This window comes from Heloderma suspectum, chromosome 1 (genome assembly GCF_057233095.1).
Source record: "Heloderma suspectum isolate Gila_16-S chromosome 1, 16-S_ref, whole genome shotgun sequence".
In the NCBI taxonomy this organism is placed as follows: domain Eukaryota; kingdom Metazoa; phylum Chordata; class Lepidosauria; order Squamata; family Helodermatidae; genus Heloderma; species Heloderma suspectum.
Window position 1 is genome coordinate 266,123,886 of NC_139458.1, and position 27,108 is coordinate 266,150,993.

The following is a 27,108-nucleotide window of genomic DNA, read 5'->3' on the forward strand; positions in this document are numbered from 1 at the left end:
GTCCCCTGATGTCATTTGGTCCCTGGTGGGAACTGGCTTTGGTGCACGTGGTTTTTCTCCCATTGGAGAAGCAGCAAGCCGCTTTGCCCGCCCCACGCTGCCTTCTGCTGGGGAGAGGACGTAGGGCAGAAGAAGCTGCTCAGCCTGGCTTCGCTCGTCCTTCACTTTCCCGAGTGGGACAAGGTGAAGGACAAGTGAAGCTCCCTCATCTGGCACTTGTAGGGGCTCCTGCAAGCACCAGACGAGTGCACTGCCCAGCTGTGCTAGAGACTATGCCTCTAATCCCTCACCTTTTGATTTTTTGTGCTTTCTGTGGTCGGAAATTCTCCTCCATAGGGCTCACCCTCACAGATCGGAGATAAGATCCACACCTCCTCCCAAAGCCCCTGGTAGCCTCCAGGCCAGGGGTGGTGCTTGGGACGGGAGTGGGATTTGCTTGCGAAAGGAGGCCAAACCTCCGTGGGCTGGATGGGCAACCTCGCAGGCCAGAGGTTGCCCACCTACGCTGTAAACTTTGTGCAACCTTAGTTCAAACCTCATTTAATTCTTTAAAAATGTATTTCAGAACTGTAGTAGCTATGCTGATGCCCACCGAACAAGAAAAGTAGAGCAAATGAAAAGGGGAGGGCCATAGCGCAGGGGCAATACTTTACATGCAGAAGGCAGAAGCTGGAGGGCTGAGCCAGATCTGCCTGTCTTGGAGGGCCTGTGCGAATCAAATAAGGCAGTACTGAGCTAGATTAAACCAATGGTTCAATGCATGAAACAAGGCAGATCCATGTAAGAACATAAGAAGAGCCCTGCTGGATCAGACCAAGGGTCCATCTTATCCAGGATTCTGTTCACACAGTGGCCGATCAGCTGCCTATGGGAAAGCCACAAGCAGGACATGAGTGCAACAGCACCCTCCTGCCCATGTTCCGCAGCAACTGATATACATAAGCTCACTGCCTCTGATGCTGGAGGTAGCATAGAGCCACGAGGACTAGTAGCCATTGATAGCCTTTTCCTCCAGGAAGTTGTCTAAGCCCCTTTTAAAGACATCCAAATTGGTTGTGTTGTGGTAGTGACAACTACATGTTGTGGTAGTGAATTCCATAGTTTGACTATGTGCGGTGTGAAGAAGTGCTTCCTCTTATCTGTCCTGAATCTACCACCAATCAGCTTCATGGGATGCCCCCAGGTTCTAGTATTTTGAGAGAGGGAAAAAAATGTCTCCCTATCCACATTCTCCACACCATGCATATTCATGTCAGAATGTCGTAGAGAAAAATTAGGCAGACTCTAGCCAGAGTTAAGCATGGTATAGCCCCTTTGATTTCAACAGAAGAGTTGAACATGAAAACAGTGGGGCTTTAAAGTTTTTAGCTTTTGCCTAGATTGTGCCTCTATCCCCCCTTGTTTTGTTTTTGTGTGTGTTCTCTGTCCAGCTAGAGCCTAGACTGACAAAGAGTTCTCTGTAACTCCAAAGCCTGCATTCAGCATTAAAAAAATGCTGGTCCAAATAAAAGGCATTGTTTGATTGCTCTACTGCAGTATAGAAAACAAAAGAAAGAAAGAGGGAAAGAGGGAGAGAAAGTAGTACTCATTTTATTTTTTTACAACTTACAACAATCCAGAAATGATAATTTGTACTTCAGGATTGCTACAGGGACTATAGAAAGAATGTGTGTGTGTATTTATATATTTGTATATTATAGAATCTAAAAGCATTCATCGTTCCTGTACTTGGCATTTGTAAGTAGGTGATAATATTGAGCCTACTGACTTCTAATGATGTTGCTAAAGGCAGAGAGCCACAAAGTACTTATTTCAGAAGAGTAGTTCTATTGAATCTTAAGGAACTCTTCAGAGTAAGACCAAACTGGGAATGTGATACCTTTTTATCTTCCCAACAGATGCAGCAGGAGGGTGATTTTAAATAAAGACCATGGCACTGGGGAAGGGTTTAACCCTGTGCCTGCAATTATTTCCTGAATCAGATCCCCCCCCCCCACACACACACACACAGCAATCCCAGTAGCTCCAAGCAGGGCAAAGAAAAACATTCAGGTACTTATATTGTACTTTTTATGTGTTCCCCCCTATGCTGAATTCAGTTTCAGGGGTTCTCTTTGCATTAGCGAATTAGCACAAGGGGAAAGGGTTGCACTCTTCTTCCCCCAGTGCTGCAGCCCTGATCCAACTCCTCCCCTACTCCCTTCCCGTAGCAGCTTTGAGGAAAATACAAATACGTTAGCAGATTCAATCACAGATCTCACATGCCATGTGTAGTTTGTTCCTAAGTGGTTACCTTGTTCTCAGTCTAGTCATTGCTGTATTTTAAACATAATTAGTTTATATTGTTCAAAATTGGAATGACTCCCTTGATATTTTGAAATCCAGAATGCTGGGGGTGGCGGGTGTAAAGGGTTTTTCTTTTCTTTTCAAAAACGCACGGACAATAACCTAACTCAGCCTTTTCCAATCTGGCACCCTCCAGATGTGTTGGACTACAGCTGGCAACTGGCATGGCTGGCTGGAGGCTGCTGGGAGTTGTAGTCCAGTGCATCTGGAGAGCACCAGCTTGAGGAAGGTTGAGATAGATCATTATTTATGCTGAGAAGCCAGATAAAGCATTGTTTTCCTGTGCAATAGCCCTTAGCCATAAGGATATGCCAAAGAGCCTGCCCTTTTTTGGATAGGAAAACGGTCTTTTGAATTGGGCAACAAATTTTCCTGGATGTCCTAATAACACTAAATATAAGTAGTAAAAAAATTCCCAATGCTAAAACAAACAATTGGCTTGTTTCTTGGGTTCTGGTGGATCTGTTTTCTTGCAAGTCTTTTGGCCAGGCTCCAGAAGACCCTTGGATCAGGGCCCCTCATCCCAGTGCAACCTCACTGTTCCTCTCTTGCCCAACAGGACACTCCTGAAACTTGGGTGAACTTTGCGAACAGCCTTTGATGAAGTGCAAGAAGCCATGGCCCATGCTGTTCACACACAAGGAGTTGTGTGTCCTTAAACGCCTCCTTAGATCTCCTTCTCTTCAGAGTTGAATGTTATTCCTAATGTCTTTATGTGGAAGGGCTCCTAACCCTACCACTCAAAAGACATTGTGCTGCAGTTTTCAAGGAGATTTCATGACAGTGTTCAGGTGTCAAATTACACTTCTGGGGCCTGGACATTAGTGACCAAAGCTGCTCCGTTAACCAGCCTGGGCAGATAGCAGATGAGAACTGGATGTTAAGATTCCTCAAATATCTGGTTCAGCCCTCATTTATCCTGGCTTGCTATGCTTGTCTTTGAACCAGATCGAGTTTCTTACATCTCTCCCAGAAGTGGAAGGCCAATTCACCACCACCTTGCCCTCACCTGGACCAGCTGTGGGTCATATTCCCCCCCACCGCTGCCACACTGCTGAAAAAGCGTCAGGGATGGACATCTTTTAAAGTTGCGTTTTGCCTCCAGAGCAAGCTAACTGTGTCTGTTCTAAGCCTTCGGCGCCACTACAGGGGCTTAGAATGGCAAGCTATGTTTGTTTGTTCTAAGCCTCTGTAGCAGGTTGTCACTGAATTTTGGCAGCAAGCCGTGACTTTTAAAAACATTTTCCTACTAAAAAAATAAGAGAGCCATATGTTGTCCATCCCTCCCCTCTCTGCCCTCTCCTTATCTCTACCCTTGCACTCCTCCTCCTCTTCTCTCTCTCTCTCTCCTTCCACCGGTTGCAGGGGAGAAAGGCGAGAGCATACACGTTTTCCTACCTTACCCTTGTGTGTGACGGTTCTCCTTTCCTGTTTTTGCAGTGAGGAACTCCCAAGCTGGTATTAGCTGTGTGGAACTGGCCACGATGGCTGGGAATTATGGAAGTTGTCATCCAGCGCATGTGCAGGGCACCAGTTTGGGGAAGGCTGAGCGAGCTAAGGCCTGAAAGAGTGCTTGGCCCTTAACAAGTGCCTAGTCCCGCTTCTAGTCCCAGCTGATTGTCAAAGCTACTACTTTTAGACAACAACTTTTGTCGATACTATGGTGCCCCTTTTGTAGGGCAGCCTGGTTTCCCTCCTTCCCAAGCACATTGACACAGCAGTACGCTTTTATTAGGCAGACCTGTAATAATAATAAAAATTATATTGCGAAAGTAGTTTTTACTGAACAAGTTGAATCTGCAGAGACGTTCCCAGGGGACTCATTTCCAGCAGAATTTAAGTGTGTGCTTTAAGAATCTTCTCAGTTAGTTGCAAGGTAGTTGCAAATTTTTTAAGTTTTTTTTCCTGTTCTTTTGTATTTTCTTCTGTTCTTGTCTAGACTGCTGAACAGCAAGTGCAACCCTTCTCCGTGACAGTTTTGTGTGTTTGAGGGCGGGGGAGGCTGGAGAGGTGCTTTTTGTCTGTCTGTCTGTCTCTGTCTCTCTCTCTCTCTCTCTCTTTCTCTCTCTCTCTCTCCCTCTGGCTTTCTTCGGTCATCAGTAGGGAACCAGTTCCTTTTCTGTGTTGAGTGTGCTGAAAGTTACAAATAGACAGATAGGTGAGGCATTGTAAAGAGAACATCAGTATCCAGATAAAGGTTTACCTGCTCATCTGCAGTTTGTGCAGGGCCAGCCCTACTATTAGGCAGAGTGAGGCAGTTGCCTCAGTCAGCAGATTCATGGTGTCATGAAAGAACATTACATGGTTAGTTATTTAACCATGTGTTTTTTACTGCTGGGGATGGGGAGAGGTGCTTGCAGGGTTTTCTGCCTCATGTGGCAAAATAATTTGGCTGGCCTTGGGTATTATGCAACTTGACTTGGGTGGGTGGGTTGGGGAAGCACTGTTTGCTTCTCTGCCTCAGGCAGCAAAATGTCTTGGGCCAGCCCTGAGTTTGTGAGAAATAGGCCAGGGTCTTTTTAAAAACCATAAAGGGTCACACCGCCGCTCAATACAATCCAAGCCTTCTTCCTTCTCCAGCTTTGGAACTTTGCTAAGGGGGCAGATTTCAGCATTTTTGTCTGAAAGGCTTTATAATAATAGGATGACTCAGCCCCTCAATTAGAATTCAAAACGAGCATTACCTCATTGATCGGCTCCCAGGCTTCCACCAGAGGAACAGGAAATGTTGAATCATTTGATTCACAGAGCTGTTTCGTTGACAATAGGAAGCGTTAATGGGGGTGGATTTCAGATGCCTGTTTTTCTGAGCTTTTAATGTGTTTAATTGAATAACTGGCTTGGTTTTTAAAAAAGATCATTCATGGCAGCAACAGTGTATATAGGTTAGCAGAATCCTGGTCATGAATGTTTACACTCACCCCTACTGATGGTATTAGGAAATAATAAACCAAGCAAGTCTGAGCATCTGTCATCTGGCTCCCTGTGTCTAGAACTCAAGAGTTTCCACATGATCTTCAGTGTCTTGCAGATAAACCCATAAAACCACTAGACCACTACCGTTACTACTAGAATTTGATTGGGCAAATTTTCTTCCTGTTTATAAAAGCTTTCCCTCCTAGTTGCCACAGGCTACCAGACAAGTGGTTATTTGCAAGCCTTCTCTGGGTTATGAATAATATTATAACCCAGGAAGGTTTTGTATACATGCCAGATGTGAGTCTGACACAGGTGTCCAAGACAGCTGCCATGTTTAAATGGTTTAAGGCAGGAAGTGGCCCGTAACATTTCCCCACCACCACTACATTTCTAGTAGACAGTTGTTCATGTGTTTCAAAACAATTTTAGGAGAAAGCGAACCTTGAAATCTTGCTTGAAGTGCATCTTCTGGAGTTTCCAAGCTGGAGTTGAGCTTGAACTCCAGCTCCTCTCATGCTAGCTGGGTTGGCCTGGAGTGCATCCAAGAACATTTGTCATGTGTGATTAGGGATGGACAGACGGTATAAAATCTGCTCCTCCGTCTGCGTTTTGCAGATTGTCAGGCGCCTTTTGTTCTGTCTTCCACTCACAGATGGATGCGAATCTTTTCGTCATGTGGAAAAATACACCAATAATTATGTGAGAGGTTTCATAACAATTTAAATCATTTACCTCAGTACATAATATTTAGCATATTGTCCCCCATTCCATTTGACTTTTCCTCCGCAGAAACGGGCATATTTTCCTATGAATAAATATTTTCCTATGGATAAATTTTGGAAAAGTAAAAAAAAAATCCAAAAGTCCATGGACCCCACATGGTCTGAGGGGGTTGCTCCACAGCAGATTCCACAGATCAGATTCTTAGAAATCTGAGCTCATTTTAGTCCATCTCAAATTTCTGCAGCATCCCTGTGTGTGATAAAGTACTCTTCAGATTGGGGTAGGGGGTGGCACTAAAAATAGTGCTAGAGTAGTGAACAACATTTTGTCTTTACCGATGAACAGGGACTGTGCGTGCAATTCTGTGCATGTTTACTTGGAAGAAGGCCTCACTGAGTTCAGTGGGGCTTACTCAGAAGCAAGTATGGATGCAATTCTAGTTTGAAGCCCTATTCAGACCTTTTCCTCCGTGCCTGGAGGGGGAATGGGGTCATGCTCACTAGTTCTGCCCCCTGACTTCCTCTCATTTAGCAGAAGATCTGAAAGGGATCTCTGTGCATGTTCAGCTGTACACAAGGCGGCGGGGGGGGGGGGTGTCTTTGCATATTTAAGAACCCTGTGTAGTCAAGAATGTATGTGCATACGAGTCTTTTTCAGACATTCCGCTGAATGAATGCACAGAGGTCAGGAGGCTAAATCCCACTCTCCCTCCCCAAATTTACTATCTGCTTAGAAAGGGAAGGTTGGAACGGTTATAGAATCGTGGCCGCAGGCAGTTTTCTTCCCACTTTTTACTTGATCCTTTGCTGGTTTACTGGGAAATAGGTTGCACTGAATTTAGTATGCCTTTCTGTCTAGGAAGCATGTTTAGGATTGCAGCCTTAAGGTATGCTTAGTTTAAAGTAGGTGCTGCTTATTGTTATATTTATTTACATTTATATCCCTCCTTGTTTCCACTTGCAAGGAACCCAAGGCAGCTTACATGTTCCACCTCCTCCTCTCCATTTTATCCTCTTAACAGCCCTGTGAGGTAGCTTAGGCAAAGATTCAGTGACTGACTGGCCCAAACTCACCCACTGAGCTTCATGGCCAAGTGGGGACTAGAACCCAGATCTTCTGAGCCCCAGTCCAAAACTCTAACCACTATACCACGTTGGCTCTCACTTTGCCTTGCTTCCAGCTAAGTATGCTTAGGATTGCAACCTTAGTAAGCTATATTTTTCCTCACTTCCTATACTCCTGAATGTATATGGTAAAATCCTAAAATAAGTAATTCTGGGGCCTTGGCACAACCATGCATTTATTTGAATTATTAATAGGGTATTATGTTTTCCTTCCTTCCCTCCCTCCCTCCCTCCCTCTTCTTTCTTTCTTTCTTTCTTTCTTTCTTTCTTTCTTCCTGGCCAAAATTGTAACCAAGGCTGGCTGATCTGATCCAAGTACCAACAAACTTTAAGAGAAGAAGATGAGTTTGTCCTTTCCTTTTAAAACTACAAATATTTGCAAACATTCGCCAGGGTTCAAAGAACTGTGGAGCTAGTTCCATGAGGCAGAGCAGTGTTAGATTTGTTTGCCTTGAACAGCTGCCTTCTCTCCCCACCCCCCAACACATGGTAAGCTGCACATGGAACTGAGAGGAGTGTCTAAAGCAATCTGTGATTTGGCATGGGGCTCTGCTGTTCAAAAAAGAAAAGGTAAAAACAAAAGCTACCAGGCCAGAGCAACTTCTACCAGGCCAGACCTTGCATCTGCTTGGCAGCTCTTTGGAGCTCAGTCTGCCATTGTTTCTTATAGGTCTAGTGCTCAAATAAAGACATTTTAATGAATCATCTGAGTTCCAGCCATTGGATTGATTACATTTTCATTTATAAAAAACCAAGATTTGTGTAAATTGTATGTAATAAATAAAAAAACAGCATCATAATAAATAATAACCTTTACTAGCTAAGGACCAATAGTTCCCCTACTGGGGGTATGTAAGGGGATTTTCTGGATCCATTTCCTGGAACAATATGGATCTTTGCCCGTTATCCATGTGCTGGGACCCTGACAATCCAAATAGTTCAGGGCAAGCGCTGTTAATCCTGCATTGCAGTTGGGGAACGGAGGTTGAGACACTAGCTTTCTGTGAAATGGGCATTTTTGGTGCTTTGCGGGGGCAAATATGTGTTTTGGCATTTGGGGTTCTGACCTCATATCTGCCTTATACTCAGTTTCTTAGCCAACTTACTTACCTGTGAGCCTCCTCAGTTTGCTTCTGAAATGGGTGCTGGAGTAGAAAACTGTGGGTTCAAAAGAATGGTTTTGTGTTTTGGTGCCCAGTCTGCCTTCTAGGAAATAGGTGTTTGTGATCAGCCACACTCACCACAGCAGCCATTTTGTGAATGGACAAGGCCCCTCCATGGCAGCCATTTTGTGAGAACACCCATAACACCCTCTCAAAATTCCAAATGAGCCCACTTACCCAAAACATTTGGGGGCCCCTGCACTAGTGGCTTGTCAACCATAAGGACACCCTAACTTTATTTGGGTGTTACTCCAAACTGTGTGGAAATAACATGGAAAGAGGGCATGGGTCTATGCGCTCTGGCATTCAACATTAAGGTCTGAAGGGAGATTCTAAGCGCGTTCAGTTAAACGCGCTTAGAAGTCTCCCCACAATCGAGAAACTTGATAACACAGAGAGGCTTGCAGTCAAATTCAGCTGAATGTGCTTGGAATCTCCAGTCAGGAGTTGAGTCCACAAGGATGTTGGGGGTGGAGCTTGCACATGCATCCCCAACTTCTCTTCACGCATGATTTCCAGATGATTTGGAGCAATGCTTGAATAGGGCTAGTATCTAATAAACAAAACTATGTTATATAAAAAAAATACCACATAGAAAATAGCAAGCTGCCTTATACTGAGTCAGACCATTGGCCCATCTAGCCCAGTATTGTCAACACTGACTGGCAGCGGCTCTCCAGGATTCCAGGCAGGAGTTTTTCCAGCTCTACCTGGAGATTCTGGGGATCGAATCTGGGACTTTCTGCATGCAAAGCACGTGCTCTGCCACTGAGCTATGACCCATTCCCCCACAAAGGACACCGCATGTGACCTTCGTTTAGGAGTAAGCCTCATTGAACTCAGTGGGACTTACTTCTATGTACATGTGTAGGATTGCACCGAAAGTCCTTTGGATTGCACCAAAAAACCTTTGACAGTTTTACTGTTTTTCGGGCTTATTTATTTATTCTACCAGATTTATTAACTTGGCTAAATCTAAAAAAGATTCACGAGTGATGAACAGTAAAGAAAAAAGAAACAAAATATAAAAGAATAAAAATATTTAAAATAAAGTTATACCAATAAAACCATGGCTGGTCTTTCTGGTAAAGCTTGTTTAAATAAAAATGTCTTCAGCAGATGCCCAAAACAAAGCAGCATTGGCACCTGCCTGACATCAGCTGGCAGAGAATTCTACAGAAAGTGAGCCAGTACACTAAAAGCTCTACTCTGAGTGGACTCTAAATGGACATTATAATCTGATCAGATGATGATTCCCCATTTTATGCAATATAAGAATTAAGCATAATATGAAAACAAGATTGGCTTGGCTACTGCATAACGGCTTACGCCAGGGGTAGACAACGTTTTTGGACCTGTGTGGGCACCACCACAGAATGGCTGCTGTGGGAGGCATGGCTAGTTACAAAGGATTGCACACTCCTTTCAAGCCAGCATTACACAACATCACCACCCCTTTCCTACTCCACCAATTGCATATCTCTTCCCCCTCCCTATATGCAGCTATGCCAAAAAGAGCGCAAGCAGAGGATCCATACTTTGGAGCCCGGTTGGCAGTGACGGGGCTAAATGGAGCACAGAAAGGTCACACTCCACTTCCTCTCTGCAACATTTTAGAGGACTCTGGGGCAATCTCCCCTTTCCTCACGGGAGAGGTGCCTGGTGGTCAGCAGCAAACACAAGGGAGCAAAAGAGAGTTTTGTTCCATTTCCACCAGGTGCCCCTTTCATTAGAAAAGAGGAGATCCCCCAGAGGCCCCCGTGATTAGATGAAGGACCATCACCAAGAGCTGCAGACATGGCTTGGCTTGTTTAAAAAAAACCCAAACATTTAGAAGAGGCTTGGAGTTTTTCTATACAAGGCGTTTGTTGTGTGCTCATCATTCCATATTCATGGTTGTTTATGAGTTCTTTAGATGACGTTGTGACCCTCCAGTTTCGCTTCTTTTTGTTCTAAAAAAAGTGAGGTTTTTTAGAACAGGGAAAATGGGGCATTATTTCTTATGGCAAAAGAGAGTGCAATTTCTTCTTGTGTATTTGTGCTATTCTGCTATATCACAGTGCCATCTAGAGGTTAAGTAGGAAAGGAAATACTCCTCATGTAGAGTTTGGATCTCAATTCTGCCGTGAAACCAAAGGTAGATGCAGCAGATTAACAGTGCAGAGGCCCTTGGAGGCAAAAAGTTGGCTTGTGGAATGGAAACTGAGCTTCTTCCACACATTAAAAACGTGGTTGTTCAGGCAGGCATTTGGGGTGGGTTAAGGTATTTTTAGAAATATGATGTTTTTAATGTAGAATTTTATTGTTTTAAACTGTTTCTATTATTGTACATTGCCCAGAGTGGCTGGGTGACCAGCCAGATGGGCAATTAATAAATTTAATAAATAAATAAATACTGCTGGTGGAACAGATCCCCCATCATCCCTATAGATCCCCCTACGCCCCTGCATCTGTTCTGGAGGGTTAGGAATCTTCTGGAGCAGATTTGCAGTACATGGTGGAGGGTGCAAGTGGAAGGAAAACAAGGGGAAGCCCACTTCCATGAAGTTGGATGGAGCCTTCTCTCTTTAATTGAGCCTCAGAACTGTAATTGGCTTAGTTAATGTTGCAATCCTCCTAGCTTCAAATAATCTTAATTAAGCAAATTGTTTTAATAAGTTGTTTAATTTGCTTAATTAAATCTTTATCAACTTCAAAGTAATTTCACAATAAAATGTTAACCCCACTTACATAGTGGTATAATTCATCACTTCTTTGGCAAACTCTCTTCTCCCACTATGACTTGAGAAAAGATTTGAGCAAAGTTATGACTTGAGCAAAGATTTTCTTGTCAAAAGACGTTACATTCAGGTTGTTCTCTGAAGTGTCCATAATCTGTATTTAGTTCTTGTACACACAAGAATGGAAGGAAGAAATACAGAGGGGGAAGAAGGTGGGAAATCAGTGTTCTCCCTTTTTGTAGGAGCGTACTTGAAGTATAAGGTAACACAGGTTAGAGGAAGAAGTTCTACATATTTTTAATATCTCCAAAGCAGAGGAAGATTACACAGTTTACACAGCTTACTTATATCTGCTCCAAAACTTGTTCCTAATGCCCTCTAGTCCTAGGCTAAAGTGATGGATTTAATTCCACAGAACTCTGAGATCCTGAATGAATAGGTTCTGTGAGCCTAGCAGTGTTTTGCTTCCAGAAAGAAACAGCACTGAACTGTTAGTGACAGAAATTATATTGGGGATATGGTACCCAAGCCACAATTTGCCCACCAGCAATAAACCTCTTGAAGTAAGCTTGCCAGAACCAACTTCTTTAGACGTAAGGGATGCTTCGGAGAAGTTACGAACTGTGCTAATAATAAACCACAAGTCTGAGTGAACAGTGAGGGCTGGGAATGCTTCTGTCTGTTCCCACGAAACATTATGCTTTCTCAGCTCTTTCTGATGACATCGTGCTGGGTACAGTGGCATTTCTGATCAATCATCTGGCCGCACTTTGCCTCCCTCAGCCTAATCTCCATTATGGGATTTTGACAAAGCAGCCTTCCCTGTTTGGAGCAGGACTGTCTTTCAGCCGCTGTGGACTTCATGGCTTAATACAATATGCTCTCGCATTTGTACATTTGATGCCATAGACAGATATTCTTATTGTAATGGGTTGTGACAGCAGGAACTTGCTAAATGCAGATTTCTGGGAATGGAATCGCCTTTTGACGTGACCTTTAGAAGTCTACATTGCTGGCAAGGGCAGTCACAGAGCATTTCATGCGTGATGCCCATGGAAGGGAAATGATCTGGAAGAAAGAAGGTTACAAATACCGCATGCATGCATGCATGTGTGCGCACACGCACCCCCCAGTAAGTGTTTAAAATATAGATAAGGTGCAATCCTATATGTGTCTAAACAGAAAAAGGTCTTACGACCCTAGCCAGCCATCCTCTGTGACCGACCTTGCCAGCAGTGTAGATTTCCTAAGGTCGCTTAGGAAGAAGGAGACTCAATTCCCATAAATCTGTATTTAGCATGCTGGCTGGAGAATGCTGAGAGTTGTAGGGCTTTTTCCTGCGTAAACATGCATTGGATCACACCTATAACCATTTTTGGATTCCCAGAGTTCTTTGGTATCCCAGCAAATCTAAAAATAGCTATCCTGGTGGATTATTCGACTATGCAGATGGATCGTCAGCAACACGTTCTACCATTTCCCTGCCCTGCAAATCTCTAGTAGCAGCACCAGATTAGGAAAGAGGAAGTAGCACTGTAACTATCAATTGCAAAAATGTGTCCTCCCTGTAAAGAAGGAGCTCATAGTGTGACCATTACAATATTACAAGTTCTCTGACCATTGCTCAGTGTTCAAGGCTAGATCAGATGGCTGCTGTAATCTAATACGACCTATTGGAATGTTCCTGGTATTGATCACTCAAGCCAGAAATACCTTGAGGTAGGTCAAGGTGGGGAACCTGTGGCCCTCTGCATGTTGTTGGACTGCAATTCCCGTCAGCCCTAGGCAGCAGTGAGTGAGTCTCACCCATGGCACAACACCCGCCCCTGAAAGTTCCCAGTTTACAAGAACGCAGGATTGTCTTGATAGCACTAATAGTTACCTACTCAGTTTCTCTTCTGTAACTTAATCATTTAGATCTAAAAAGACCAAGAAGCCAACACCCTCGCCAGTCCACGAAGACAAGCCCAAGCTAGCCATTTTTGATGAAGACGTGGGTTCAGATGAAGGCCTGTTTGGCTTGGCTAAAGATTTTTCGTTCCGTGGCAATAAGAGGATATCGGCAGCCAAAGAAAGTAATGTATTTACACACAGTTTCTTGATACGAACTCTGCAAATATGTGTACAATTTTCACCAAACATGGAAAAACATAGCTGTAAAACTCCTAATCATTCTGTGCCAGATTCTGGATATAGTCATGTATTCCAACATGACAGCTCCTTAACTTGCTTGCTTTGTGATTGGTCTGTGGCAGTAATTAAATAAAAGTGCAAAGTAACTTGCTTGCTTAGATGTGTGTAATGGTTAAAAGGGTCAAGTTAACAGCAAAGAAAAGACTCTCCCGCTGTATGTAATCTCTCTTTGTTTACCTCCTTAATAGCTGCAGGTGTAAACCATATTGCATCCAGGATATCTAATGGGGAGGGCTGCAGAGGTTGCCCATCTGGCCCACAGAGGCTTTAGACATATACCCTTTCTCCCTTTTTAGTATAGTAATGTTCTACCTATTAGGTTAGAATAGGTGGAGTACTACTCTATTAAAAAGGGAGAAAGGTTCTATGGTTAAGACACCGCAAGATCCTGCAAGGGCGAAATTGCTGATCCGGCCAATTGTGGCAACCCAGCCCACACACACACACACACACACACACACACAAATACATGTGTGTAGGTTCATACATAATGATCTGCATGTGGGTTGGTGGTAGCCCTCTGACACAGAATTGACTTTTGTGTTGTGAAACCTTATTCTCTCAAAGTCGCTCCTTTGCTGAAATAGTTGTTAGACAATGAAGGCCTAGAAAATGTAGGTATATAACTTCACTGAGCTATACGTAAATGACACACAGCAACATAATTCAGGAAGGGTTTTTGTTGCATACAGGGCAATATAACATGGATTAATAGAATCTTAAGGCACAATCCTATGCATATTTAGACAGGAAAAAAGTCCTGCAACTCCCAGCGTCATAGGACTTTTTTTTCCATCTAAACAGGCATAGATTGCACTCTTAATTGCAGAATGTTTTCCCCTTCCATGTGGGTAAGGACTATATTGTTGTACCACATGACCACAGTAGCTGTCCCCTCCTCCCCAGACTCATGGAGGTTGTTGTTGCTCCATGCAGCCCAAATCTGACTAAAGCTATCTGCTCAAACATTAGATCTGAAATTATTTGAAGATCCAGACCTTGGTGGAATGGTAGCTCTAGGTGACTCACTGCTGTTGCCAAACGCCTGTGCAAGCAGAGAACATGGGTTAAACACTAGCCTTGAAGAGGACACTGAGGAACTTTTAAGGTATGGCTCTCAAGGGTCAATGTACCAGAATTTTGTGTATGTTTGCAAATCATGTGAACATGTCCCATTCGCAATCCCGAATGTGAGCAAGAGTGTCTTTTTTCAAGGAAATTTCACAATTTCTCAAACTTGTGTTAGCATTCAAAAAATGTGCACTTTAAAAAATGCACATTTTCCCCAAAATGCCAATTTCTACACTTTATAGAGGAAATTGCGCATTTGGATACACACTTTAAAAATGTGCATTTTCTGCATTTGAAATGTGTACTTTTCCCTTTCAAACAAAAGAAAAGCAGAGCACAATCAAGCATGGGAAACAAGGCAAGCCAACGTGGTGATGCTCAGAGAATCTCGGGGATCACAAACAGTGCTTGTTATCCATCCCTGCTCTCAAGTGTGTTCTGAAGCAGTAGGAATTTCAGAAATCTATAGTTTTATAGGGCAACTCATATATAGCAACTCTTTATACTGAATGGGTTAGCATTCAGAAATACTCTGAGATGTAAAGAGGCCGAACAGTAGCCTGGAACCTTGCTCCTAAATAATTGTGAAGTTGCATCTGTCCTAGCCATTGGCAAGAATTTGTATTTTGGTACAGGAAGCCTGGATGTTGACCCGTTCCTTGAGCATTAACTTTAATAGGAAATGGTGATTAGTTTTGTCCAATATGGGCAGCAGCCATACTCAACGTGTACAATACAACAATTCAGTCTTCCCCAACTGGGCACCCTCCAGGTATGTTGGACAAGAACTTGCACCATCACTAGAAAGTATTACACATCTAAAGGGAACCAATTTGGGGAAGGCTGATGATAGTCCCTTTGGGTCAGTTTTGTCCTAGCATTTATTTTCAGTATAGACCTGTTATAGCCTGAATTAGGATTACAAGTGACTGAGCTATGCTGCACATTGTAAATAGAGATCTGTTAGATCCTATGGCAACCTGGTCCCTTCCAGATGTTTTGGACTACAACACCCATCAGTCCCAGCCAGCATGACCAATTATTAGGAATTTGGGGTTTTTTAATCCAAAACATCTGGAGGGCACCGGGTTGCCTACCCCTGTTCTACAGGGTCACATTTCACTAGCTACAGCAGTCTTCTCCAACTTGACACTCTCCAGATGTGTTCGATTGGCGGGTGCTAGGTTGGGGAAAGCTGAACTACAGGAATGGACTTGCATGTAAGATATTCAGGCCAAAAGTCATATTTTAGTAACTTTCCAAAGTTTTAATAACCCCTTCCTAATGGAAGGAGAAAATCTCCACTGTGTGAGGTCCCTTGGAAAATGTGATTCTGTGGCTTCTATTGTTTACACAAAACGTATTAATATTAACCTGTCAAATCAACGACACCTACCTTAATTTACTGAAAGGTACATTTTAATTACATACTGTCTCTCATGCTTTGGCAGCAAATCTGATCGTCTAAGTCATGACATCTGCAGGGCATAACTTGATTTTACCAGGGTGAGATTCTGGGAAGGTAGTAGAACACACACAGTCACATGTTGACATTTTTATTTTTTCCCCTGCTTCACCCCAGTAATCGGAGATGGGTATTTTGTTCATGTGAGCAAAACACAATTTTTTCGAAGCCTTTGAATTAACCATTGGCTACTGGAAACAGCTTATTTATCTATTATATGAATAAACTTCCAATTATATAATTGTTCCTGCTCAGTCAAGTAAAGGAGGCCTTTGCCACTCATGTTTTCATGTAGGTCGGGATGTGATGAATAGCTAATCGCTTGCCAGCACAGGAAAGAGACTCAGAACTCATTCTAGAGGGCCTTCTCTGCTGTGGCACCCTGCTTTTGGAATGCCCTCCTCTTGGAGGCCCGCTTGGCACATACATTGGTTTTGGCGCCAAATAAAAATATGGCTCTTTACCAAAGCCTTTGAGGGCTAAATGCATTCTCTAAAGTAGCACACTGTTTTAACTCTTTTGTTGTTTTATATTTTAATTGGTATTAGCTTGTTTAATGTTTTAAGATGTTCTTAGCTGTTTAAGGGTGCAATCCTATTCAGATAGGCAACCGCCTCCAAACTCAGAGGTGACCACCTATCCAGTGCAGGGCAGGAGAATCATGGAGGGGATCGTTCCCTCCGTGCTTCTCCTGCCCTGCATTTTCAGCTAGATAGCCAGTTGCAGCTGTTTAGCTGCAGGAGGGCAGAGCCGGGGAGGAGGCTGCTAGACAACACATTGGATGTGTCGTAGAGGCATTTCTGCCCTCCCCGCCCTGGAATGCCCCCAGACATGCCCCTTTTCAGCTGCTCCACACTCCTCTTGGGAGTGCAGAGCACAGGGCTGTTCCACGCTGCCTCCGAGGCAGCGCAGAAGTAGTGGGAGGTCAGTTCCTAGAAGATCAGATATCCTATGGCTGTCTAGCTACTGTCTAGCAGCCATAGGATTGCTCCCTAGATTATTTATTGTTTTATATTGATTTTATCTGTATGCCACCCTGAGATCTTAATGATATAGGGTGGGATACAAATGTTTTAAATAAACAAATAAATTAATAGATATCCATGCAGAATTGACACTGGAATCTCATCACCATCTGGCAAAGGTGCAGTAGGAGAGAACAAACCCCTGGTCAGAGTCCATTCCTTTGGGTTTCCTTGCACTCTCCTCTTCATAGCAGTGTTTACCTATTCTCATATATTTACAAGTTGTTCAAGTTGTTCTACCAGACTAGGATACTCACATGATAAATTTGTACAAGGGTGACAATTCTGTGTATCAGCCTTCCCCAACCTGGTGCCCTCCAGATGTTTTGGACTACAACCCCCAGCATTCTTGACTTCTGGCCATGTTAGTGGGGGTTGATGGGAGCTGAAGTGCAAAACATAGGTTGGGGAAGGCTGCTATATTCATTTCCATGGGAGTTAAGTCCCACAGATATAAACATGCAGAGGAGTGTGCTGTAAATGCAATAGACGTTTGCATTTGTGATTAAGAAGGAGCTTTGCCATACAGGGTAAGCCCTTCCCTCCCCAGTAGAGACACACCACCCCAGAAATAACCACCCCCCATGCTGCATTTAGACTTTTTTTAAAGCCTCCATTGGCATCAATGGAAGCTCGTTTAAAGCCTAAATGCAATGGGGGAGGGGTGATTTTTCAGGGGGGGATTCACAGGTTTGGGGAGGGTTACCCCTTTGCTGCCCAGCAGTGACTGCCCCCCCCCCCACACACATTGTAATTAGGCTTTTAAAGCCTCCATTTTCACCAGTGGAGGCTTTTTAGAAGCTTCACCTGCAGCATAGCAGGGAGGAGGAGGCCATATCTGGCTTGTGGGCTGGAGGTTCCCATCCCTGCTTTAGACTAATGTCCCCTTCTGATTCTTTCCATTTTGAGACTTGATTCACACATGCATTAGTGTCTGCAAATTGTGACTGGCACATCCTGGATCCTAACCCCACAGAAAGGACTTTACATGTAATTATACATTATTTCAAACACATCAGCCTTTTCATGAGAGCAAAGCATATTGAACAAACATGCACGGGGCCGGGAGTGTTCACATGACTGTGTGTATGGTTTCTATAAAACTGTATGTGTGGAGCCTCTGTGTACACAGTCAAGAATGCTTCAAAAAGCATAAGAACATATGAAGAGTCCTACTGCATCTGACCAGACACCTGTCAAGTCCAGTATTCTGTTTCCAGTGGCCAACCAGATGCTTATGGGAAACCCACAAGTAGGACATCAGCTCAATAGCTCCCTCCAACCCATCTTCCCTAGCAGATGGCATATAGAGGCATGTTGTTGTTGTTCAGTCGTTAAGTCGTGTCCGACTCTTCGTGACCCCATGGACCATAGCACGCCAGGCCTTCCTGTCCTCCGCTCTCTCCCAGAGTGTGCTCAAGTTCATATTCATTGCATCGGTGATGCTATATAGCCATCATATAGAGGCATACTGCCTCTGATACTAAAGGTAATGTATAGCCATTTAGGGTGCAATCCTGTGCATGTTTAGACAGAAAAAAATCCTACAATCCCCAACATTCCCCAGCCAGCCACGCTCGCTGGGGAATCCTGGGAGTTGTAGGCCTTTTTTCTGTCTAAACATGAATAGGATTGCACCCTTATGGTAGTAGTCATTGATAGACATATCCTCCATGAGTTTGTCTAATTCCCAAATGAACTGGTGGCCATCACTATGTCTTGTGGCAATGAATTTCAGTTTCACTCTGCACTGTGTGAAGAAGTACTTCCTTGTATCTGTCCTGAATCTCAGCTTCATGGGATGACCCTAGATTCTAGTAGTATGATTCAAATAGATTCTCCACACCATGGATAGTTTTGTACACCTCTGTCGTGTCCCCCCTTGCGCACCTTTTTTCTAAACTAAAAAACTCCAACATCTCCTCACAGGGAAGTTGTTCCAGCTGCCAGTGCAGAGCAATCAAGTATAGAGAAATCAAGTGAAGTAGACGTCAGTGTGAACCAGTGCTAGGTGTTAATCCAATATCTTAGCAGCAGAAAGATTTGTAGGAGAATCATAGATTCTATGATTCTGTGATCTTAGTTTTCTCTTGCAGCCTTCCATGTTATGAAAGTGTTAATGGTGACCTTCTCATCTGCCAGGTTTAATTTGTACCTCCTACAAATCTTTCTGATGCTCTGGTAGTAATTTACTCCTCCATAACACCAAGATTTTGGTGCAGTATTAATGTGATCGGCCTTTTATGGCTCATTAATCTGAACTGAGAAGTGCAACAAATACTCTGTTTTGATTAGAAGGAGCTCAGGATAATTATTCCTGAGAATGCTGTGCCAGGAACTAAAATCTGAAGAGTACATAAATTTCAGTGCATTAAAAGGCTGAAAAATGTGTCTTAGATGCTTAATCGATTAAAAGTACATCTATCAGTTTTGTAGCCTTGCTCTTGGATTGGTAGAAGGAATTAGCAGAACAAGTGAAAGACTGCAGGATGGTATTTTGATTTTTGAGGTGGGGAGAATAGTGTGAACAGATTCCATCTTTTGCTATAAATTTGCCCCATTTCTGGACCACAGCATGATCAGAATTTTAATGTCTTTAAACTATGCAGATTCAAGATTGTCATTTTCACTGGATCTCTATTAACTGAAGCATTACCTTTCTCATAGGGGTGTGTGAAGGTTTGAGGCCTACAAAGGCAAAGGAAAAAAATGGTCAGGCTTAGAGGTCTGGACTGTTTTCTGTTGGGAGGGGGTAACCCTGAGAGGAGTAGTTTCATTTCTCTGGTTAAGTGTAAGTTTTATTTCTTCAAGTTTGAAGCAATACTTTTGGTTTTGAAGGAGGAGAGTATATAAAGAGAGTGAGAGAGCCAGTAAGAACAGAGAGATAGCCAGAGCCTGAAGTGAAAGCAGAGTCTGAAGTGTGAGCAGGAAGAAGCAGCCTAGAAAAGTCTAAGGACAGCTAGGGGAAAGGAAGTTGCATTTAGCAACTTTTATTTTCTTTTAATGCCTTTTGTATCACTCAGCTCTATTGTGTAAATACCTTTAGCTGTAATTTGCTTGCTTTAATTTACTAGTAAACTGTTGTGGTTAACAACACTCAGGTGTCTGAAGTGCCAATCACCTCACGTCTACAGCCGAAACCCCACGTTATTGGGAAGGGGAAGTTTAAAAAAAGAAAGGTAGGACTCTTAAGGAGGCAAGAGATCCTTAAGGGGTTGCTCAGGGGGTCCAGGTCATACATGGAACCTTGACGGGGAAAAGATGAAATGAATGAATCCTTCATTCCTGAAAGCAAGTCCCAGGTACTATAGTTAGTATCACACCTTGAAGTCCGGTGTACAATTCACAAGGCTAATAACACATGCCTCGTAAGCATTCCTGATTTCAAGTTCATTTTTAAATCATTCTGATTTTTATTAGGGAACATTTTATACACATTAACGTTGTGGGCACATACTGTACGTGCTAAAAACATAATGTGCATTCCAAAATGTACAGAGTTCCTGCATCAGTGCGAGTTAGCAAAGCAGGGAGTCTGTTTTGAGACTGCTGTCAAGGAGAAGAAAACAGCATTCCTGTCGGCAGCATGGAGTTCTGGGTTGTTGACCGCTAGATATTCATACAGGCTTGGTAGAGCACACCAAACCAGTTGTGCCTCCCAGTTCCTGAACCTGCTTTTTCAGAGGAACCTTTTCAGGTATGAGGCACAGAGTGGGCCAATCCAGGTCTTACCCGAACCCGAGTGCACGGCACTTGTGAACAGTGGAATAATAAATGGCTGAATTAGATTTTTTTCCCCTTTATTTTTTTTAATATGTCAGTTATGAAAATAAAAGAATAAGAATAGCTGATTTGTGAGACAGAAACCTTAAACTGCAAATTGACCTGTATAAAACCTCCCAGATAAGAGCACTGGAACATTCTGCTTGAGATCTCACCTTTCTGCTTGCTGAGGAGGAATGCTTGTATCTGTGAGGAGTAAGAAATGCAGTATATTTTGTAATGCTGTTAGAACTGAGTATGGCCTCCGCCTCCAAGCCCGAGAGGGACATTTAGCTTCTGACTGCAGCCGAATGAGTTTTGCATTGGCTCAGTTCCAACAACAGGAAACCACAGCTTCCTGCTGTAAGAACGAGCCACACTCAGCCTTAGGCTTTCACTCTTCCTTTTCTCCTCTTTTGCATCCCCAGGAAGATCACAGCCTCGCACTTCTTATTTTAAACTAATCATAATTCCCTGTAATGTCCAAACACAGGAAACTGTTTTGTCTAAGCTGTGGTTAGTGAGAACAACAAAATAAATATGTGGATTGGATTCAGATCCTGGCTTGTTCTCAGGCTCTAGTTCAGCCTTTCCAAAACTGCTTCCCTCCAGATGTACTACAACTCCCATTATCCCTGACCATTGACCGTGCTGGCTGGGGCTGATGGAAGTTGTAATCCAAAATCCACCTAGACAGCAACAGTTTGGGTAGGTCTGCTATGGTTTAAACCCGGGATTGGTAGAAAATAGATTTCCAGATGCATTGGACTTCAGCTCCCAGTATTCCTAATCATTGGCCATGTTGGGAGGGTCTTCTTGGATTTGAAGTTCAAACCTTCTGGTGATCTACCTTCTGCCCACCCCTGGTTTAAACAAATTACAGTTCCCCAAGTTTGGGTGTCACAGGGAACTGTGGTTAGTTTAAAACTGAAAACTTCTCCTTGCAGGTGCAAAAGAGGAGAGGCGAGGGGACCATTTGAGCCCTATGCTTGGGCCTTACACTTGTCCAGATCTCTAAGCCTGACCATTCTCATAACACAAAACCATTATTTCCCATTGCATCTGAACTTAGACATTCTCTTACTGATGTTGGCCTTTCTAAAGTGAGCCTGAGCAACTGCAGGGTTTTTTTTTCTCTTTCATCTAGGCTTGCAGTATCTCTTTGTTTATTGTATTGTATTTTATTGTATTTAGCAGGATGAGAATCCCAGCCAGTGGCTCAGAAGGAGCTTTTTCCATTATGACCTCTTTAAGGATATCTACAGTAAATATCTGCCTTGCTTGTTACCATGGCACCTACATGGCTGCTACAAAGCAAGCGAGGCCAGGGGCGGGAGGAATGCTAGTTTAAACATAATAGGTGAGACAAAATAAAAATCAATCTCTGCTTAGAATTCAGCCAAGTGGTTTTCAAGCAGTAGGGCTGCGAGCATCAGTTGACTTGATCAGTCAGGCTGACCGAGAGTGGTTTGGTCACAAACCAATGAGAGAGCTTTCCTTAATCTCAGCTGGCCGCATGAGCTCCCCCGCTGCCACCACCACCCCACTAGAACCAGACAAGCTCCTTAGTTGCCTACTCCCTCAGTCTCTTCTCCCCGCTCCCTTCCATCTCTCTTTCTCTATTCTCAGAAGTACACAAAAGGATGACTGCCGTATCAGCATGCCTCCCGTACTTCTAATGGTTGCCTGGATTAGAGGATTTTGGTCCTTATCATGTCACTATGCTAGGGAGAAAGCCACCCCACACCTTCTGAATGGTTACCAAATGTTGTAAGAGTTAACGATATTCGACACTTCAGCGTTACACATTTCGGTTTAGATTTTCTGTGCAATTCTCTGACCTTGTTCAAGTATATGTGTTCTGTAAAGATGACGCCATTTCAGCCACGTGGTGCTGATTTCATTACAGAGCTTGGCCATTTGCAAATAGGTCAGGTTTTTCAGCAATACACACGGCCATCCTCATGAGCACGTGGAGCAGCTCCTTAGGCCAGCCTTTTTCAACCTGGTGTCCTCCAGATGTGTTGGGTTGCAACTCCCATCATGCTGGCTGGGAATTGTGGGAGCTGCAGTCGAAGACATCTGGAGGGCACCAGGTTGGGAAAGGCTGCCTTAGACTATAGAAGTTGCTCTACTGCATCTGGGCACCATAATATGTGCCCCCATATGGACTGTGGAGGCGTCTCAGATGTGTGGAGAAAGGGGTAGTTCTTTGGTTGCCAATCAGGAGTTATTATGGAATAAGGGCCATCCAAGCCAAATTAGAAATGCAGAAAAATTATATAATACAGCCCTCATGGGATCATAGCACTTTGGAATGAAGTTGAGGCTGTAGAAGTGAATACCCCACCAATGTCCAAAAATCCTCACCCATGGAAAGTAGCATTGTCAGCAAGTATAGATTTAGGCTAGCTTTCTTCTGATCCTATGAGATACAACCTTCTAAAAACGTGAGCTCCATTGTACAGAGTTAGGAGGACCCTATGTTCTAATTATTGCAAAATCCCCTACTTCAGTTGTTACCTTCTCCCTCTACTTCAGTTGTTACCTGCAGTGGGAGGAGTGGTGTAAGGAGAGCCCTGCTGCCTGCTCATAATCTCATCCTCAGTACAACCCCACTGGCCAAACAACGTGAAGAGATGCATTGATGGAACTAAAGCAGACAGACAGGGCCTGGTTGTACGTCATGACAATCCACTGTGGTTTAATCCACGGGGCTTTGTGATGCACACCGGCTGCCATTTTGAATGTGCACAGCACATCAAGCCACGGCACCCACCTGCCGTGGAATTCACACGACGCAACAAGCTGTGGCACCCACCTGCTGTGGAGTGCGTATTCAAAATGGCAGGCACTGCAACCCATTAAGGTGGTGATTGTGCTACCAGGTCATTGCGTCCTCACAGTCTTCCACAAATTTCTTCAACTCAGAAAAGTTATTGCTAATGTTTCAGCATGCATGTAACACTTTACCTGATCCCCGAGGGAACCCTTTGCTGTTTTCTCACCACAGGTGTAATTTGCTCTTTGAAAAAAAAAAAAGCTGACCGCTTTGCAAAATCTATCCTTCAGTTCCTAACACTTTTACATTTCTTGTAATCACGTAGTTCAAATAAATAAGAGTTTCTTGTTATGCAGAATAGGTAAAAATATTATTGTTTTCTTAGGATCAACTGCCATTTAGTAGAGCAAAGCTTATTTTGTGCTGCTTATTCATTGGAGCTGACATAGCAACTACCTAGCATTTGACCTATTTAGAAGCCATAGACATTTTCCATTAAGACCAAGCTGCAGCTAAATCATAACAGTATTATAAGTTCAAACATAGTGTTTCCTTTTTAAACTGAACTTAATATGTTTAAATCTAAAAATAGAATGTGGATTTCTGTGCTTCTTATAAACCTTTTACTCAGAATGTAGATTCTGTGTTTCTTGTAAACCTCTTTATAACCTTATAAACAAATAGTTATACTTTTTGTTTCCAGAATTGACCCTAAGATGTTTCTTAATCTTTTCAGATAATTGTTTTGCTTTGTTTATTTTTCTGACTGTCCATGGAATGTAGTGGTACCTTTTAATAGTACACTTCTTTGGCAAAAAATGTAGGTTCCATATTGGCCTGGGTTATTTCAGATTTGCTCATTCTTTAATAAGATTAATGATACTTCAGGATATATGTAACAAATCAGGGTGGATTGATTTAAATCAAGGCGAGAAAAAGGTTGATTTAAATCAGTAATTTAAATCAAGTTTCCCATGGAAACTTTTTCATAAGCCATGTTAATTTACAACTAAACAGAGTATTACTTAGGCTGTTCATTCGTACAAGCAGGCTTTACACCTCACTGTATATATTTTGTATGCTTTTTGGCTATGGAGGGAATGTCTTTAAATTATACCCATATAGAGTGTTTCTTATGACTAGCACCCATGACAGTTCGAGGTTAACAGCATAATCCTATACATATCTTCTCAGAAATAAGTTCCATTGAGTTCAATGGGGCTTACTCCTGGGTAAGTGGGTATAGGGTTGCAGCCTTAGTATGTGAATACAGGAAGATGCACACTGGACAGATCTCACTTCTCTTGCTCCTTTCTGTTCCTCTCTGACTTGGCCCAGCCTTGCCCTCACAAAAAACAAAGTAGCAAACAAAAATGAAATGCCAGTGACTGATAGGTCAAAGCAAGGTTTAATAGTTACAGGGCTGGAATTTTTTTTAAGCCAATTTGGGGGATTTTTTAAAGCATCAATTTTTATCCACCCTGCTATATTGTCTTTCTGTGTTAACTAACTCTTCTGCCTTGCTTGGCCCAACTCCTCCGCCACCTAAGCAGAGAACAACCGTCCTATCTAGCCTGTGTCTTTGCATATGTGACTTTAGTCAGAGAAACTGAAAGCCCAGAAAGTTCAAGAAGCAAGTTAGGCTGGTCAAAGCCATTTTCATGAGATGAAAACTAAAATTAATGTCTATATTTTATTGGTTGGTAACTTCATTTTTATGAGACAGTAAATGTAGATTTTGCATGAGATTTTATTGTAATTGTTGTTTTTAAACTTAGAGAGAAATTTAATATTTAAAATTTTATGTATGTTTTTTAAAAATCAAATAAAATTGTAAAAAAATAGTTTTTATTTTTAAATCAACCATTTTTGTCCACGCTGTAACAAATAGAGTTCTCTAAACACCAGCATTGAATGCTGCAAATTCTGCATGCATTTCAGAGGCAATTCAGCCATGTCAACAGTTGCTTCCTCTTCCCTCAGAACAATTGTGAAATGCCAATGACTGATAGGTCAAAGCAAGGTTTGACCTATCAGTCAAGGTTTTATACAGGTACAAGACAACGTGAAGAAGTCTCCTTGTCAACTGGGAGGAGTCTTCCCTTTCCATCTGACTGCACTCGTTACAAATAGTCAACGACAATCATGGAAAAGCCCCTCCTTCCCAACCACAGCAGTCCCTGCAGAAGTAAAGAGGTTTGCAGGGCCAAAAGAAGTGACAATGTCTTCAATTCACCCGCCCCCTTAAGAAGCCAGGGCACCTGGGAGGTTTTCCGGTGTTGTAGGCCTCTCCGGGCACTCTTGTGATGATTAGGGGCTCCTAGTGGTTGTCAGAGGCCTGGAAACAGGAAATATGCCAAGGCATTGGCATTTGCAGCTTTGTGAGATGGTGCGTGAGATTTGGGAGAGGTCTGTATAAACTCTTTCCCATGTGGCTTGGCAGGCTGCACACCCCAGCCCCCTTTCTTTATCAGGGTTACCCTAGGTTATAGCTGGGGGCCAGAAAGGAATTTGTAGGCCAAAACATCTGAAGGCTTGCAAGCTGCCCAGCCCTGGCTTAGTGCATGAGTACCCATCTTGTAGTCTGGTTGCCAGAAGTGGGAGAGGCAGCAGAAGTTTGTGGGACTTCTGGGCAGGAGCAGGAGCTTGGTTCATGTTGCACTGCAGCCTGCTCTCTGGCTTAGTAGTAAAACCACGCCAAGCCTTTGGGGGCTGCATACGTACAGTAACCTGCACTACGGTGGCACTATGCCAGTCTCCAGGCTTGGCTTAGGGCACACCTGCCTAAAAGGTTGACCCTTAGTGTGCCATCTATTATTGGAGCAGTAATAAAAGGAAAGGGTGCTATCTTGCACTTATTAAAGCCAACAGCAATACTTCCAATGATTTTAATGGTGCAGGAGATGTGATGTTTAGAAAGAGTGCACAAAATAGTCGATCCCTATGCATGCATTTTTGATGCTAGATTCGGGATTTTATAGCACTTTGCTTCCACCAAAGCAAATGGGAACCACTGTGTCACCTATTTATGCTAGAAACCGTAACCATAATACATCTCTCTGAGCACCTGCTATTTTAAAATTCAAATATTTACAGAATTCTAAGAGTGAAGGAAGATTTAACAAGACAGATGTTTGCAGGTCCACTGACTCTTTATGGCCGTTGTATATGTGCAGAATTATTCCCCTGGCACTTGGCATATAATACGCAACAAATGGTTTCTTTGTTGTACTACAACATATCAGCATTTTTGCCTGCCAAAAGCGGCTTTTTAATTTTTCTTGAGTTTTCCAGGAAGCTATATTGCGGCCCAATTCTTTCATTATATGACATGGCAAGAAACAATGTTTTTTCTTTGTAGGTTTTACCAGTGTAGCATGGGTGCTGGACCACATGGATGTGGTAGTACATTGAGTCTATAGGTCTGCTAGGGTGTACCAGTGAATAAACGTAAACTATTGAATGCTAGCTTCTGAATTTTAGAGGTTGAAGTGGGTGGTTACCAAGGAGAGGGCCTTCTCAATGGTGGCACACTTATTTGCAGAATGCTCTCCCCAGAGAGGTTTGCCTGCTGCCTCCTTTGTTGTCCTATTGGCACCAAGCAAATACTTTAAAAATTCTAGGCCATTTAGGCTTTATGTTGGCATGGCTCATTAGTTTTTATCTGACATTTAAGACCTCACTGCCTTTTTGCCTTTGTGTTTTATGGCTATCTGTATTTTAATTGAGTTTTTTTCCACACAAATCATTTTATGGAAAACTGCCCTGGGAATTTCTATGATAAAGGTTTCCAAAATAGATAATAGCAAAAGTAT

The 27,108-nt window shown here is 43.0% G+C and overlaps 1 protein-coding gene across 9 annotated transcripts in view; it reads left to right on the forward strand.

The window, feature by feature from the left end:
• The window catches only part of HS1BP3 (HCLS1 binding protein 3), a 69,465-nt gene that overhangs the window by 14,901 nt on the left and 27,456 nt on the right, over positions 1-27,108 (forward strand). For all 9 annotated transcript variants that reach the window (XM_084826518.1, XM_084826522.1, XM_084826525.1 and 6 more), the window contains 2 exons: positions 12,913-13,070; positions 14,161-14,296. In XM_084826518.1, the coding sequence (XP_084682644.1) occupies positions 12,913-13,070; positions 14,161-14,296 (294 nt within the window). The remainder of the gene's footprint in view (positions 1-12,912; positions 13,071-14,160; positions 14,297-27,108) is intronic.